Source organism: Dermacentor albipictus, chromosome 5, assembly GCF_038994185.2.
Source record: "Dermacentor albipictus isolate Rhodes 1998 colony chromosome 5, USDA_Dalb.pri_finalv2, whole genome shotgun sequence".
Classification (NCBI taxonomy): domain Eukaryota; kingdom Metazoa; phylum Arthropoda; class Arachnida; order Ixodida; family Ixodidae; genus Dermacentor; species Dermacentor albipictus.
The window spans coordinates 107,133,960-107,152,144 of NC_091825.1; the positions used below are offsets into that span (position 1 = coordinate 107,133,960).

Sequence of the window (18,185 nt, forward strand, 5' to 3'; positions counted from 1 at the left end):
CCATATGATTCTGTGCGTTTCCTAAAACACTATAGTGCACAATTGACTCGAATATCCGTGGAGACCAACTACGGCAATGCAACGTTTAAGTGTACAACAAAACCATGAACAGTTTAAATTCTTTGTACAGGTCATTGGGTCGGAAATTGCGTTCGAGGCAATGACTCGGCGCCTGTAGGTAGTCTGTGACGTAATAGCGTGCGGCGGCTGATAGTGCCGAGTAAGTTTGAGCGCAACACAGAATATGCCGTAAGATTTGTTCCTTTATTTCATCACATATATGTAAAAGGTGAGCGCTGGCTACAGCCGTCACTGGAAATGCTCGAGCGGGTCATCCAACGTCTTGTTCTCCTGCGCAGCCGAGAAGGATATTTCGCCTTGGAAAGCCTTGTGCGCACGCACGTGGATGTGCTGGCCATCTCCTACGTGAACCTGAAAAAAAAAAACGTAAGAAATAAAAACAAGAAAAAAGACATACGCGAAAGTGTTAAAATAATGACAAACTTGGCGCCGCGCGCCGCTGTATTGCCAGCTGGCATTTGTCACGATCACCGCCGCCCTTTCACCGCGCGCGTCATATCCTCGTGATACCGCTTGTTAATGTATACTACCATCAATCCTTTTCAGAAGTAATTAACTCAGATGACTACGCAAAATGTTCATCCCAGGGGATGCACACGTAACTGTATAAAAGTAGTTTATGCATATTCTTGCAGTCAACTTTTGTGAAATTTGACACCGATTGGATCTAGGGTTCGTCGTCACAAACAACGAAAAGCACCCGTGCGTTTCGAACAGCGAGAGCTGACCCAAAAATCGGTACAGCAAACCTACGACGCAGCGTTTACGGGCGTCGCATGTCGCGTACATGTCACACGCAAGTAGCAAAAGGGCAACGGTTTTAACAACGCGACGAGATCCATCGTTTCAGCGAGCACAGCGGAGCGTCTCCGCATTTGTTCCCGCTGGGATGGGGGCCGTACCCGGAAAAGCAGATAGACTCCAGCCGGGACGCAGATAGGCCGACTCAAGATTTATCTCTGAACACCGGCGTTTGCAGATCAAACCTCACTCGTTGATTGCTGGGGCGTGGATAACAGGGTTGTTCATACTTCAGGTTGAATATTTTGGTCGTTATGACATCCCACATTTTTCTTTGAAAAACATGCTCGTTCCTCCGCGCAGGGGCGGGTAGGGATCGGAACACATTCCGATAGTGCGCGTCAACGGCAAATACGTGTGCGGAGTGACGCCCCATCGCGGAGTGCGCGCGCGTTTTGTAGCGCTCGTAGTCATTTAGGCACGATCGCTAACGTACAGCGATGCATAAAAAAGCAGCGTGCGTACAGTACGAGTGGAGATTCTCTATGTATCAAAGCATGTCGGGGGCGCTGTCTAGCTGGATCCGCGGGCACGTACTCGTCCCACCGCGTAGTACGTGGCACCAACCTTCACGAAATAGTTGACGCCGTTCACCAGCTGCGTCCGATACTTCAGAGGCGCAAACTCCTTGAAGGTCTTGCTCAGCTTCGCCTCCACATCGGCACGAACCTGCGGCCAGAATCGATGGTGTAAACAATCACGCCCACCGCGCCGGGACTCGTCTTCCTACTTGCGTCTGAAATGAAATTACCTTTTCGCAAATCTCCTTGACTGTGTCATCGGCGTCCTTAACTTCCTCCGAGAGTCCACCACAGAGAGGCATGTTTAACTCGGGGTGTTTTGAAGCTACACGGAGCACAAACGAGGAAACAACGAACTTTTAACGTGACGACTCACCAATAGCGCGCGCTACTACAATGACTCAGAACTCGTGACTCTTACGTCACTCATTCTGAAAATGAAACGGACGGTAAGGTGCTGCCATCTCGTGCAAAGCATCTAAAGTCCTCTCTAAGCTGCAGGTGCTGCCGCTTTGTGGTCATTACAGCCAATGCTCCAAGTACAAATGTAGTGGGACGCCGATAGGTGACACTACAGCACCACGCAGAAGGTCAATCTTGAAGATAGTTCGGTTAACTGCGCGCTGATAATTTGAAACACACGTGCGAATGGTAAACATAAAATGTTGAATACGCAATTTGGTCCCTAGCATTACAAATCTGGAATTGAACAAGTCGACTGCGCTCGCATTAACGTTTCCTCGGTTTCGCGGTCATATGCTACTTCACTCACTCGTTCATTGTTTGAGTAAATTAGGCAGCCAATCCATTAACATACCTGCTGCGTAAGTTAACGTGTTTCTGGAACGCCTTATAGCGCCTGTTTCTTTGGCGAGAGTGAAATATTATCGGCTGCGTGATGCATATACCTTCGGCAATATACCTTCGGCAAAACTCCCAGGTGGGTTTATTTTCGTTTACAGTGTATCCACATGATGACTTGCGATTACTTTTACTGAAAGACGCTGTATTGATTTTAGGCGGCTTGCAACGCGAAGTTATAGCAATAGTCCACTTAGCACAGTTAGATTATTTGTATAACTAATACGATATTTATATTAATTCAGATGTAGCGGATTATTTGGCTCGTTTGTGAAATATCCCATCACTAGACCCCACTTAGATGACAGGCCCTTTACAGAGAAGATCTTGGGCCCGTGGCCTTGAGCGTCTGCTAATTGCAGGCTACACAGGCGCTGCTGCATTCTTCTTTTTCTATTTTTTTTTTACTGCACCAGCTTGTATGCCCGCCTGTGACTTACTCAACGATGAACGCTTGTTAGTGTAACTGTGCAAAGTGTGAACTTCTCTCTCCTTTTCGTCTTTCAATCCCCTTCCCCGTTGAAGGGGGCTACCTTTAAGTCTGCCGGGCTCAGTCTGGTTAGCCTCCCTACCTTTCCCTTATGACTTCTCTCTCTCTCTCCCTCTCCAAAGAAGTAGGCTTTGCTCGAGCGAATCGGGAAAATGAGATATAAATAGAAAGTAACGATACAAGAATAATTAAGTGACGCAAATCTCGCGTCAGAAGGGACACACATCACTGTCACAGCCTATCTCGTATGCCATGCCCTAGACCGCAGGAACTATAAAGCGCATTAGTAAGTTTTAGCAGAGTCCTTCCATGTTTTAGCAGAGTCCTTCCAAAAACATGGAAGGACTCTGGTTTTAGCAAAGGGTGTCTATTGTGACGATTACACTAAAACCTTTTTTTTTTTCCTGCCAATGACTGACGTACTGTACAATCTGTAAAGAGCAGCACAGAGCGCTAGCTTTTCTGAGCTGTAACGTGGCAAGATGCATAACAGGTGCTCAATTGTCTAACCACAACCGCACTTGTCATAAAGCTGACGGCCATTTCTATTAAAAAATAACAATAATAATAACTCACGTTTATTCATTTATTTTGATCATTTAAGCTGAAGTCGTGCACATAGTACAAGTACTAATTAGTACAGTTTGTATGTGTGTCTCGGGGCGTTATACTGTGTGGCATCGGTTATACATGAGCTGACTGCTACGTCTCAAGCCTTACATATTAAGGCGAACATTTTGTGAGCTTCTCAACCCGTATTCAAAAAGTAATGCCACGATAGAATTGATCGCATAAGAAAAAATTTCAGCCAGCCCTGATGCTGGGAGTACACAATATTATATATATTGAAGGCGGCAAAGACAGATAACACTTACGAAAGTAAAGGTTTATGAATTCAGTCCCTGGTTCCGGACGGCTCCTTTGGTCCACTGTCACTGGTATATGTATACGTATGATGGCGCTGTGCGGTTGTTAGTCAATTAATTCAATTGGGAGGTTTAACGTCCTGAAACTGCACAGTAGTGGGTTTTGAGGGACGCTTTGCTTATAGGGGAGAGCTCCGGATTAGTTTAGACCGCCTGGAAATGCGTAAAGTACACATAAATTATAGTACACGAGCGTTTTTGCATTTCGCCCCAATAGAAATGCAGCCGCCACGGCCGGGACTCGGACATGCGACTTCGTGCTTCAGCTCAACGTCTCAACCAAACGGCCACCCTGCGGGTGGCATAGGCTGGTTACCATTTCACTCTTTTCCCTTCTCTTGTTATTTAATATTAATATGTCAAGCACAATGACATGCTGTTCAGTTGACTGAAATGTCATTTGTTAAGGACACTGCAAGCACGCTCCGAACCGTATAATTTACCACAAATTCCAGTGGTCAGTCTAAGTGAAACTGAATAAAGCCTCTTAATGTACATTAGACGTATTGTTATGTTTATAACAAATTAATTCGTTCTCCCCGATGTAGAACGTAAGTTTTGCAATCCGCATGACAGTGGAATTGTTACAAAGAGAGCCTATACTGCTTCCTACGAAAAATAATTTTATAGCCTAAAAATAAAAGCAACGAATAAATCTTCGTGAACACCGAACCGCGGAGACGGGACTAATTAGTCCTTGGTGGAAGCGCGGAGACAAATTATTGGACACTTATTTGAAGCTCGATAGTTGATACACCTAACCTATACGCGCAGGACAATACTTTCTCTCTTGCATGCCCGTTATCTCCGTTAACAGAGGAATTGCTCCGTTCAGGCGGTTTACGAAGCTCAATTCGCGAACTAACAAATTTGTGCGGAGAATCTGGTATTTCCGACGAGGAAGATCGCACAAAAGCATATCGCGTAATCAAAGTTCTTACTGCATCTGTTCTTGCTTTTTCCTCCACTCCGGCCGCGTCTCCTGTTCTAATAATGTATAGTTTTCAGAAATAAAGAAAACGATATGCAGTGATAAATTACATAATTGAAGCAATCTTTATTCCAAGATTCGCAGTGAATTCGGCTTCAAAAACCTCACCAACTCACACGCCTCTATATTATCTCTTGTGCAATGAACCGACCGCTGTAACCGCTTATATGCCTTGTGATACGTCGTGAACAAAAAGAAAATGTATTTAATTGAATCTTTCAATTTCACGAATTCATTTTCTCCAGATTTCTTCTTTCCTATCCTATTTTGTAATATCCAATTCTTGGCCAATCTCAACGAGTGTGTGTATACGTACCACTGACTCCCAAGTTCTCCATCTACATCTACATCAACATCTCTCCGATTTCATTGCTCCTACTTTTTTTTTCTAATTCACCGTGATCCAGAGAAATATGTAGCGTATGGAGGAGAGGTTATTTGCAAGGCCTTCCGGTCGACGGCGGCAGTGTGGTCAGTCACTCTGAAAAGCACGCCTGTATACATTCTCTGACTCTGCTGTCAGGGGGGAGGCATTTACTTTTACTGTGTAATTTGGCGCTATGAAATCATTGAGCATGAAATAATACCGGTGAACTGAACGGGGGCCTTATGGGCGTACCTGCAACAGATTATAATAAAAGCGGGCCGGCGCAATGTCTTCATGCATGCAGAGCACCCAATAATGGCCGTGTCAATCGGGTGACCCATCAAAGCAGCAGGACTAGGGCGGTCCGTGGGCGTCGGCGAACCCCCTCTGGCGTCCCCGTTACCACTTTGGAATCCCGAAGGCGGCGCCAAAGTATACTAAATAATAACACGTTGTTTACTTGCACTAGCAGCTCAGATTTGCGCGCGCAGTGAAAGAACGAAAAGGTGATCCGCCGATGGGAAAAACACCCTGGAGAGAACCGCTCCTAAAGTAAGGGCTATGTAAAGTGACAGGTACACTGTATGCTGTAGAATAGCAATCGAACAATGCTCCGTAGAATAGAGAGCTAATATTCAAGTCACATCATATCAAGGACTGTACGAGGTAGTTGCCCACGTTCTTGATGTTGCTTTGTGTTTTTACGTAGCGCTATTGACGTAACCTAAATGTGACGCTTTCCTGCATATTCGCATAACGGATATTGTTATAGCACGCGCAATCTATCGGCGTTCGTATTTAGCGAGCGAAAAAAAAAAAGAATTCGTCTTCACGATTACGGGTCTGTATACAGGCTTCTTACATGAGTTCTTATCCACTTCTTGTACCTTCTCTCCGCATTCGTTGCCTCCTGCAGCTATGTCGTACACTAGAAGGGTTCTCGACTATGTGGGCGGAGCAACTCTCTACGCACAGACGCTGTAGCGTTGAAATGTGCGCTTTTGCTTACCAATAACGCTAAGAGGTCGCCATTTTGTATTGTACTTGTCTGGCACTGGCCAAGGACATAATTAATGCGGCGCTAGAAGACAACAATATGCACTAAGAATGAAACACGCAGAAACAATTCACAAAACAGAAGCAAACGCGAACTTAACAAGCACATGCACACACAGACACGGACACACATTCGCGCAGCATATATTCCAGTGACAAAGCTAGACCACTTTGACAGCGTTAGCATTACGATATTTCGTGTCGCAATATCACCATCCATTCATACATAAGGGGTGACAGCTGCGCATGCGCAATGGGCGCCTGGGATCAGAAGTGCAGTCAACGCAATGTGTGGGGACTGCAGAAGCATTCCGTCGCTGCTCCAAAATAAAGATAGCGCACGTTGTTTTAAAGGCAATATTTTATTCACACGTGTCCACCGTTCTCTTCTTTTTATATATATAATATCGTTGGATAACCGTTATCGTAACAGTAAGCAGACCGCGCTGCTAAGTGACTAGCATACTTGTTTACAGACGAAATATCTGAGCCTATAGCGGTGCCTTTAATTTCGCCGCCACGGCTGTTTTCATTATACCGCGTCACAATTAAGGGACCGATTCAGCGCATGCTAAAACGTTGAGTCCGTGGCTCTGGGACTGACGTCGTGAGCACAGCCGGTGTTGCGTTTCCTTGGAAGAGTACGCATGTAGTCGCTCAGGCAAAGTGCTCCACTTCGTCTTCGAGCGACTTGTTCTCCTGGACGGCGGCGAAGGTGACATCGCCCTGAAGGCTCTTGTAGGCCCGGACGTGGACGTACTGGTCGGAGCCTACGCGGACCTGCGAGGCGCGCGCGCGATGCATTTATTAAACATTTCAGCGGCAAGCTATTGGAACGCACATGCATTCTATAAATGTGCAATTCGCAAAAGAAAGTAAATTAAGAAATTAAATTAAGTTAGGGTGTGCGCCAAAACCGCCTTCTGATTATGAACCACCCTGTAGTGGGGGACTCCGGAAATTTGGACCAGCTGGGGTTCTTTAACGTGCACCTAAAGCTAAGTACACGGGTGTATTCGCATTTCGCTCCCATCTAAATGCGGCCGCCGTGGCAAAATAAAGTAAGGAGGAGGGGAGGGAGAGATGTTAGTATGAAGAACAAAAAAAAAGGCCCTTCGCTTTTATTCATAGACGTTCGTAAGCCAGAACGCTTCGTAAGAGCTGAGGCCGTTCTATCTAGATGTCGGACGTATTATAGCGAAGCCGGTCGACCAATTGCTAACGGCTCTTACGAACGAAAATGTTTGCGAATTCGGCACCTTGTTTCATCGCAACATGTGACGGGCTCGAGCTGAGACATTGCTTAAAACAGAGCAGCATAATGCACACAATATGAATATTTCTAGTAGTGTGCTTGGGCAAGGGAGAATTTCAGTGTCGGTATTTACAAAGTAGTGTGTACGCTAGAGCTGTTTGTAGATATGCGGTGGTCTATGCGGTAAGCAAACCTGTTATATAATGCAAGCGACAGTGGCAAGCCTCTCTTGGGAACGAAAAAAATTGTAATTTGGGAATTAGTCGCCAGCTTTCTTTTTTTGGGACAACGTTGTCCTGGCTCCTGAGAGATTCGTTGGGTAGACATACTTTTTTGGAGAATGTAAAACTGAACAATTGATGCAATTTGATGCAACTGCAATTTGATGCGACCATTCATAATACGTGTTCATATTTACGTTGTAGTTTCTCACCTGCTCTTCCTGCTTCGTTTCAATTTGTACGTTATGGTACAGTCAACCACAAAAGCTTACGTACCACGGGATCTCAGAGAACGTTCAATTTCCGAGCAGCCTGTAAAGGAGTAGTCAGTGAAACCGAGCATCACAATGTTTGACATATATACTGGTAGAGGCTGTAAATTCGAATACTGCAAGGCTGCGTTGTGAGGCTGCGCAGATATTCAGCTTTTTATGAGATCCTGTTCCATAAAATTTTATGGCTGACTGTAGGATCACGCGAACACTGAAAACAGAAATGATCGCGCGCGCGCAAGTGCATGTGCGTGACAGCTGTTTACCTTCACGAAGTAGTTCGTGCCGTTCACGAGCTGAGTCCTGTAGTTGACGGGCGTGAACTCCTCGAAGTTCTGGCCGAGCTTGTTCTCCACATCGGAGCGGACCTGTAAAACAGTGGAGTGAGATTATAAAAAGTTTTTCACGAGCGCGCTGCGCTAAAACGCCGCCTGAAAAAAAAATACTTGTTGAGCGGGCAAATTCGTCATAGTTTACCGTCGCGCACTTGCGCGATGTATACGCGCCCAGCGCGTGCCGCGTTTTGTGAACACACATAACACTCCTTATCGTACACTGACTTCGTCACTATTCTTGGTGCGCTGCACTCGTGTTGACCCAGGAGATTAGAGCTCTTAGCGCCTCCAGTGTCTGGCAAAGCTTCGTAATCGTCGCACCGACAACGCGAAGTGGTCGCAAGCGCTTTCACTTAGCGCTGAATATACCCGCCGTGGTTGCTCAGTGGCTATGGTGTTAGGCTGCTGAGCACGAGGTCGCGGGATCGAATCCCGGCCACGGCGGCCGCATTTCGATGGGGGCGAAATGCGAAAACACCCGTGTACTTAGATTTAGGTGCACGTTAAAGAACCCCAGGTGGTCAAAATTTCCGGAGTCCCTCACTACGGCGTGCCTCATAATCAGAAAGTGGTTTTGGCACGTAAAACCCCATATATTATTATTATTAGCGCTGAATATTTGTCTGCGTTTGTGTTTCTTTCTTTCGTCATTCTGACTAATGTTTACGCTACTCGGTTCCGGAAACACGAGTGCCAGGTATTCTTGCGCTGTCCGCCTTTCTTGCGCCCTTTCTCTTCCACTGCGATAGTGTTTTCGTTTATTTAACTGTATATATACGCAGCTGTACATTGATATGCAGACACACAAGTGCGTCTTGGGCAAAAGGTACAACATACTTTTGGTCTCCCCTAAGTTTAGCTCGTATTGTTGCGTAGTACTCGTGCGTATTCATTTATCGAGACAGCTAAAATGCTGGGAAAGGAAGTAAATCAAAGATAATCAAAACAATGGTTTCTCGCTACGCATTCTTGTTCCTTTCGATGCATGCAACGCCATCTTCGCCCGTTGCCGTACTGCCTGGTTGGGTGCCTCCAAAACTCGCACGTGCTTCATTACACCCGAAGTACACGCCTGGTGCGGACTATGTACTACATGGACGATAGGGAATTGCCCTAGCTCTGTCAGAAGGGAGAATTCTGGGATACTGGTCTGGGGGGCTGACCGTCCTCAGCATAGGCAACCCTAAACGTGCTTCTCTGCTTTCCGAAGACACGCAGAATTTGCGACACACTTTGCAGACATGCAGGCTTTGGGACGTACACGAGGCCGTTAAGGGGACTTGCATGACCGTCTTCGTGCGGTGATGAAGGTAGCAGCAGTATCGTGCTCAGTATCAAATGCCAGTCGGGGATGAGGGAGCAGCGCGGCCTGCATCATAGCTCCGAACCTTGCTTTGAAACGTATATATACATATCAAGAGCTATAGAATAAAGGTGACCTTTCGTGCAGCTCACTCGAATGGACAAATTCTTTACGTGTTTACCTTAGGGCACAAACTATAAGCGAGAACTGGACGAGTTGGAAAATGTTCATGATGAACAGCTAGACAAAGAAGGAAGGAAAGGAAAGAAAGAAGACGATATAGATGTTTATCTTAACCAGCAGTTCGTAAATTTTGTTTCTCGTGGCTCGTTTAACCGGCTCCAATTGAGTTTAAGGTCAGCTACGGGGGGCGGGGGGGGGGGGTGCAATTTGTACCGCTCATTTTGCAGGTAGACGCATGGGCCTTTCTTTGGCTAAGATCAATTTCAGTTTTAGCGGAATACCAAGCACTTCAGCTTTGCGCGACCAGCGTCTCATAAGCTTTCATCGGCGCCTCATCGGCGTTGGTGTCCACGGGCCTGCTGGAATTCCCTCCTGCTGCTAATCTAAAAGATCTCAGCCCATTATCGCTGGTCCTAGCTCTTGGGGGACCTGAGAAGATGGCGTCAAGACCTCTGCCCCCGACGCCCCTCCTGCCTCCCTTTTCCTAGGAGAGCTGTTCTACGTTCAAAGTGCCCAAAGACACTACGTCCACTGATGAAATCATAGACAACATTGAAGAAACGATCGACGATGAAGATAGATCTATTTTTCACGATAGCAACTGGAAAACAAGGGTGTTTGTGCTGATATACTGAAGCTTATATAAAAAGGGTCGTGTATAACTAAATAATTGCACCGGATATAGTGAACCACTTGCAAATTCTCGGATACGATTTCGACGAGTGGCAAAACAGACCCTTAGGACTTCCGAAGGAGTTGAGAACTGCCTCCTTCAGCTTCGCTGTCCATGAGGTACGAGTTGCCCGCATTTGCACACATCTGCGAAGGCATTTTTTTTTGCGAAGGCCCTATTTACGTGACGATTTTGAAGCTTCGTCCACCCATCACCCAAATGATTTCCCCTATATTCCCACACAACGTCAACTTTGTGGCATGTTTAGTTCTTTCATGCTGATTGGACAAACTCACTGCGCGAGTGGTAGAGTATATAAAGCACTTGAGTGTTTGTATAAGTAATTTGCTGCGAAGCCTGTAATTAACCTGCACAGATAAAACTTCCGGTACACGTTACCCCTAATATGGCGCCCATCATCTGGAAAGATTATATGGCTAGCATCGATCTCTCGCTTTCCCATGGTAAGCAGGGAACTTTATAAACGTATCATGTTTTAAAGCTGCAGAAAATGTGCCTTTAGCAATTGTTATTCAGCCCCGATATAACCACCAAATTCAAGATATTTCTGCACATGACCCCCTAAGATGCCTGGCATTCTCTATAAATATAAGCTCCGTGAATTATATAGTTTTCCCACGACACCGTAAGGACACGAACATAATGTTTTTGAGCACTTCTAACTAGCTTAGCTGTAAAAGGCTACTTCAAACTCTCTTCTCAAATGTGTTTGGAATATGTTTATTACTTCATTGACGATTGAAATCTAATATTATCACAATGCACTTTGCTGACAAGGAAATTTATTCACCCGTAGGCACACTTACAACTTTGGTATGAACGAAAAGTACAATATAAGGTACAGCACATGTAATACATCATACTTGCGCATGACATTATAACATCAACATTTTTTTATTACGCGTACATCCCAGAGTGCAGGAGCGCTACACTCATCGCAGTACAACCCCAACGGGTGCACTGGCTGCCACATAGATTCTTGCTTGAATATTTTTCAAACATTGCTGATATTGAATAAAAGAAATAAGAATTTTCAGCTATTCGGCGAACTACGCATGTCTTTTAAGATACTTAGCCTATGTAAATGAAAAAAAGAAATTCAGCAAACGTTTTGTTTTCAATTTTTTCTGAACAAGACCATTTCTCGAAGAAAACTTTATTGCCACGAGCGATGGCTACAAGCCTCCTTGGGTTACCATCAACACACTGATTCTTAAACCTTAAGACCACTTCTATGTTTGCAAACAGAGCTCACAAAAGCAATCCGAAGCTACACAAGTTGCAATAGTCAAAGAATATATAGAACTCTCCAGCTAGCACCAATTTTGCTGTACAGTTACATTGTCTGGCAAGTGAATTTCAGGTTAAGTATACAACAAGGAAGCTAAGTCTACGTGCGATCGACAGATGAGGGGCGCGTTCCTCATATCTGATGATGACATGGGATTTTTATGGCGCAGCAGCCGTGCAGGCTGCATGTGATGCACCATACCGATATCTGAACACATCAAGAACATGTGCCTGTTGTATACGTAACTAAGTGCTTCTCTTTCCTTAGCTAATTTGACTGTCAAAAATTCCCGAGGGGCAGGTTTCTGAGGTAATGAACACGCTGCTGCCACAACGCCGATAAAAGGGCTACAACATTACGTTCTCGCCGCCGACCTACGCCATCTTCTCAAGAACAACTTCGTCCTGCGTCGTGTTCGTCCGCTGTTGCCTGTGCCGTGGTTTCCGAAATACATGCACAGGCACTCTCAAGATCTGCGTGATTCGACAGGGCTGCCCAATAGCGTAGTGCTTAGCGCACCGGGCTTTCAAGTGCACACATGGTATACAGAAGAACGAGTTTTATACGCCGTGGCGGCGCTTTCTAAAGTTTTTACAGTAAAGCTGTCAGAGAAGTTCCACGACAGTTTGCTTGCGGCGATAGTGAAAGTCGACAGCGGTGTGCAAATGTGCCAAAAAAGAAAAGTAAAGCCAGTTCCACGCAGTGAAAGCTGTCAAAACAGCTGGCGGTCGTCTTCTCAAGTTTGAACTCATGTTTAGTGCGATGTTTATGAAAGTCTTTTCTCTCGTTGTCGTCGTTTTTCTAGATTCGAGCTTCGTTCCAGATTGCGCACACTCTTCATTTACGTGAGGTTGTGACCAAATCACTGTCTATGACAAACCTTGCAGCTGTGGCCGCACTCACGGTCGAGGAATTCTCTCTTGAACCCTCCATCGTCACCCTCAGTGGGAGGAATCTGTGCGTCGACGTCTCTGCTCGGCATCCTACTCTCGAATGTGGGGCTTAGCTTGCCTGCTTGGCTTACGTTTCCCGTTCTCGAACCTCGGCGGTAGCGGCTTCCCTCCGCTGGTGCTTTGCTTGCGCCAGCAGATGGACATCGCGATTGCGCGACGTCGGTGCTGACGCTCTTGTGCGAGCGGAATCCACGGGGCGAAAGGGCGCGCACCGGCGAAACACCTGTTCCTATACCTCTCTCCTCCCCGTCCCCCGGCGCGCCCACTGATTGGTTTGCTCCTATCCCGGCGGGGCACCGCTCCTTAAAACCCCTTAAACTTCGTAAAGTAGCGACATTCTCCTCCTCCGCCTACACCCCTCCTCGTTTCTCCTCTCTTTCACGCTGCCTTCTCGACCGTGGCGCCGCCTACACTGCTCGAGGGTAGCGATGGTGCCAACATGAGCTCCTCGCCACTCCGTAGGCGCTTCTCGAGCGAAAATGACGCTGATGCACGGCGCGAGGGCCACGTGATGCTATTAGGCCAATAGCGACGCGGCGTCGGCCTCGGGCACACCGCGGGAGGAGGCGGCATTCTTCAAAGCGTTGCACTACTTTACGTAGTTTAAGGGGCTTTGCCGCTCCTACCATCCGCGGCCCCCTGGCGGTCGGCTTCGGGGGTGTGTGTACTCCCTCATTCAGCTACGCTGTCTTTGACGTACGAGTTGCTCGCAGGGCATACAAGGAAGACGACTGGCCAGTGGCGAAGAACGCTTACTAACGAAAAGCTTTGTGAACACAGGCCCTGGTTCGGTTCGACCACAACGTAGCTCTGTAAATAGTCCTCCATGACGATGTTTTTTTCTACACCTGCTGGCCGATTTGCCAAAATGCCTTCGACCCAATAAGCCGAACTTATGGATTATGGCTGCAGCTTAATTAAGAGGAAGCTTTATACCTCAGGGAGAGCGCGTATCTACGTAAATATATCAGTCCGGATAAACGGTTTTGTGTTTTTGTGAATGGAGAAATCTGCTGCGCTTCAAGTTTAAAGTGAAGATTTGGTTAGAGTACTGTCAGATCAAGATGCGTATTAAAAGCAGAAATAAATACAGTGCGTTACTTACATTGCTTTACGATATTCAATAAAATTAAACTTAGCCAGTTTTCATTTGCGACGAATTGCACGACAGACGGTACATTAAGAAAGGCAATGAACGACCGTACTTCTCTTCCTTTCCAAAGTGCCCTGCCTGTGTCTCAGTTCGTATGTAAGGGATGAATTCGTACTAATTCGTCCTATAGCTGTAAACTTTAGTACCCATGTTGTGGTAAGCCGAATCTGCTGTAAGTGCGCGCCCTAAAACGATTCATTTTTCGAAAACGATGCTTAGCCTGTATCGTTAACCTTTTACCATTACCGATGGCGCGTTCCCCCAGCTGCGCATGCGCAGTTGAGTGAAAGTGGTAGTGGTAATGGTAGACTGGTAATGCTGTACTAAAATAATCTACTGTCCGGCGAATGCGCCATTAGGGGAGAGTGGTAGCAGTTGGGGAAAGCGGTATCGGTAAGGACAGACTGGCAATAATAATGATATATATGATAATAATGATAATAATGATAATATAATCTGCTGTCCGGCAAATACGCCACTAGGGGAAAGTGGCATCGGTAACGTTATAACGGTAACGCTATGCTAAAATAGTCCGCTATATCTCCTGCTTCGATCGCGACACGAAAGAACAAAAGACGACGCCGTCAATATACCTTCTCGCAGACTTCCTGCACCTGGGCATCGGCGGGCTTCAATTCCTGCGACAGGCCGCCGACTCGTGGGGATGCCATTGTGGTGTCTGCTCGGTTATGGGGTGCGCGGAGTGCTGGATATAGCAAGGCAGGCAGGCAGGCAGAGTTCACCGCTCCTTCGGCAATGCTCCGAGTCCCGACGCCCGCCCCGCTTTTAACCTCTCGAGTAGGGAGCTGGGGGCGTGCGTGCGGTCACACAACAATGGCCCCCTACGCCGGCTCGGACACCTGTGACTCGCGGACTCCGTATCGGCGCCGATTGTTTGCACTGCCGTTATAGCGTGCTTCTCGCGCTCAGACCGCGTGCTTCACCGATAATAGCGTGGCTGACTGCAAACGTGACGCAGCGAGGGCCTGATCCGAGTCGGGCCGTGTTACTAATGTCCCCCCCCCCCCCCCTTTCCCACCTTTTGCAGATAAACGCGCAGGAAGATTAGGAAGGATAACGCTAAAAGCGGTGATGCATGAGGAGCGGAAGGACAATGGAGGCTTTCGTGTCGTCTGGTGCGGGAGTCACGTGTGGAGTTAGCTCACGTGCGCTGGCTTAGCGTGTTTGTAGTGCGACCTTGCCCGGGGCGGCGGAAGCACGAGCAGGTTGAAGTTCGGTGCTGGAGTTGTTTACAGCGTGATTTGACGGGCAAGCGAAAAAGACGAAGTAAATAAATGGTTCTACGTGTACCTTGTTCCGGCCAATCTTGTGTGCGACGGATGTTTCCGGTGAAGGGAACCGGAGTGAATCATTGTCGGCCATTTTGGCATCAGTGAGGTCAAACACGCGCAGCAAGCTTTGCATGCGCTTTCTGTGATCGTGTGTTCAATACAAATTATTTAATTTGTGGGTGACGTAATAACAACGCGGTGGACAGTGAGCTAACCTAATGCTGGGCATACATGACGTTAAAAGCTCCATATTTCCTTTGTACACACTGAAAAATGTCTGGCATTAGCGCCTTCACTTTCAGGTGCCGTGACGACAAGATATATACGAGTAATTTAGACATGCAGTTTTGCCATGCTTGCTATTAAAAATGGTACGGAAGAATGAGATACGGAGGTAGTGTCCGTAATTTTCCTTCTTTAGAACACACAGCAGATGTCCACTTTCAGAAATAATATGATTGCTTTCAGAGTACTGTAAATTCAGGTTCAGCGAGTCTATGCGATGGAACGCCATTTCAATATCCCCCGCCACAACATATGCAGGAAAAGAGAAAGGTTTCCGGGAACAATATGAAGGCATTCAAAAGCTTTTTGTGCCGTAACCTTCAAATTTGCAAACCTTCTTTGTTGCATCATTTTACGCCTCTAGCATCGGCTCATGTTGCAGCGGCGTTTATCTAGCTTATCTATTTCTAACTTTTTTTTAAAACGCCAACATGACCACATACTATGCCTCATGGAATAAATGCCTCGTTTAAATCAGACTGTACTATAAGACCCGCCGTGTTGGCGTAGTAGTAGTAGTAGTAGTAGTAGTAGTAGTAGTAGTAGTAGTAGTAGGTAGGTAGGCTATGGCCTTGTGCTGTGAATTTCGAGAACGTGGTATCAAATCCTGGCCGCGGCGACCGCATTTCGAAGAGGGTAAAGAGGAAAAACGACCGTGAGCCGTACATTGGGAGTACGTTAAAGAACCAGGAGGTCAGAATAATCCGCAGTCCCCCACTACGGCGTAATCAATCAGATCATGATTTTGACATATAAAACCGCACAATTCAATTCAATTCGATACTATAACATTAAGCTAGCCATTCAGGAACTTTTGCTTAGCGCATCGCTTTTAGAACTGCGCAGTTCATGTGAATGGCTCGAGTGGTTCCTGCGGCCGAGCCTAACAGCACTACAGTGGTCAGCGTTGCTTGAGACGAAGCGAAATTGGAACGTTCAGCAGCTGCATACAGGCTGCGCAGCTACAATGTGACATGTTATAGACAGAACAAAACAAACCGGGCTCAGTGGCCGTATATACTCTCGGACGACCACTTTCAGGGACACTTTCTTTCCTGTGAGAGTTCGCAAGATTAAAGCGCCGGTCGCTTCGGCGTCTAAGGGCTTATTTAGATTGGTGATCGAGCAGCGAGTGACTGACCCAAACAGTCTCTTTTCGACCAAAATGGATGCGAGTCACCATTGCATATGAGCCCGAAGAGCGACAGCATTAGTGGCACAGTTCCAAGCACGCTGTCGTATAGCACAGTGTCAGCAACGCTGTTGCTACTAGGTGGCGAACGGTGCGGTGACAGCCAGGTGGAATTTCTCAAAAGTGAAGTGACCAATTTCCCCATTTAAGGGTAAGATGGGTAGATAAAATGTTTAACTACGTATTGGGTTTAGCCGTCTCTGATGTAGCCTATATACTTCCCCGTTTATCTGCAGTTATTGAACAACAAACAAAGGGTCGGTGAACAAGGCAGCCGCATCGTGGAGCTAACGTCTCAACAAGGGCACTGTCTTCGTTAGGGCAACTATAGCAACGCTTCCCTTGGTTGCGTTTACATAGCTTTCCCTCCCTCCCGAGCCGAGGAACATAGGCGGGCACCAAGCAGTAACGTGTTTGCCCTGTAAAACTACGGAAAGAGAAGAAACAATCACAACTATAAAGTGACTAAATCTCTTTCGTATACTTTGCCATAAAAATAAGAGACAGTTATATCATAGTTGAGGCCTCGGGCATGCAATATGCCTGGCGAGGTTCTCGGCACTAACACCCACCAAGTATAAAAGAAAGATACTTCTTTTCTTTTTTTTTTTCTATAGAAGCTTCCCTGACCTCATTTACGCTGTAATTACCAACAGAGAGACAGAATCTTATTTTGTGAAAACTGCTTATGAAATCGGATTGAAATTGGTGCTAAATCTTCGTTGATTATTCATTTACGTTGAACGACACTGCGATGATTCTGCCATTTTGTGATACCTGTTTTTACATAGTATTTTTTCACAGTCCTTACATTAAGTGTGTCTTTACAGTTTTGTCGTCTCATGATATATGCATATTCGTAGTAGTTCATCACAGTCATACTAATCAGCGGGTCTTTTATTACGGTAAAAGAAATGAATGAAAAAAAAAACAAATGCCTCGCAAAATTATATCCCGTCTCGTGCGTTGGCATTAAATGGCTGTTTTTTTTTATTGCTTGTTTTTGCTGATACACATTTTACTTATTTTACTGCATCGTGCATTTTTCGTCGTGTTTCGTTATTTCCTGTCGCAATTTATTGTTTTGTTCGACGTTTTCCAGTAGGTTGTAAACAAGACAGGGACCGACGCGCACTTGGAAGGGTGAATGTCTTATTTTATAATTTCATTTGGGGAAGCACAGATTTCATTACATGCGCATTCATTCTCAAGTTTATGCATTCATATTTTGTGACGGATATAAGCTTTGCCCGGGGAAAGATGCCGAATGTCCGGAATACGTGTATCATATATGTGCGCTCTATACTAAAAAAAAAAAAGATGAAGGTATTCTTAGTAATGTGATTAGTTTCTGCCAACGTAATGAATTTTAATGCGGAAGAATTTACTTATTGTTATGTTTCCTACGCCCACAGTCGCCCACTGGAGTGCTTCCCTTCATTTAACCTTCATTTAAATGGACCAATAAACCCTACTGCAATAAATAAATAAATAAATAAATAAATAAATAAATAAATAAATAAATAAATAAATAAATAAATCAGTGAATCAATCAATCAATCAATCAATCAATCAATGGAATAAACTTATGTTTTGTTACGAAAAGTGTTGTCATTAAAAATTTCAAGTCATATAATTATAGTGGCCGAAACTTAAAGCGAT

At 45.9% G+C, this 18,185-nt stretch overlaps 2 protein-coding genes across 2 annotated transcripts; both read right to left on the bottom strand.

Annotated features, from left to right (window-relative positions):
* Positions 1–245: 245 nt before the first annotated feature.
* LOC135897140 (cystatin-B-like) lies at positions 246–1,817 on the bottom strand. Its single transcript, XM_065425704.2, has 3 exons — positions 1,634–1,817; positions 1,450–1,551; positions 246–432 (listed from the first exon to the last, which is right to left on the bottom strand). Exons 1-3 carry the CDS (start codon positions 1,703–1,705, stop codon positions 310–312), a joined length of 297 nt encoding a protein of 98 aa, XP_065281776.2. The 5' UTR covers positions 1,706–1,817; the 3' UTR covers positions 246–309.
* Positions 1,818–6,437: 4,620 nt separating this feature from the next.
* LOC135897144 (cystatin-B-like) lies at positions 6,438–14,533 on the bottom strand. Its single transcript, XM_065425707.2, has 3 exons — positions 14,348–14,533; positions 8,109–8,210; positions 6,438–6,874 (listed from the first exon to the last, which is right to left on the bottom strand). Exons 1-3 carry the CDS (start codon positions 14,423–14,425, stop codon positions 6,752–6,754), a joined length of 303 nt encoding a protein of 100 aa, XP_065281779.2. The 5' UTR covers positions 14,426–14,533; the 3' UTR covers positions 6,438–6,751.
* Between the last annotated feature and the right edge of the window lie 3,652 nt (positions 14,534–18,185).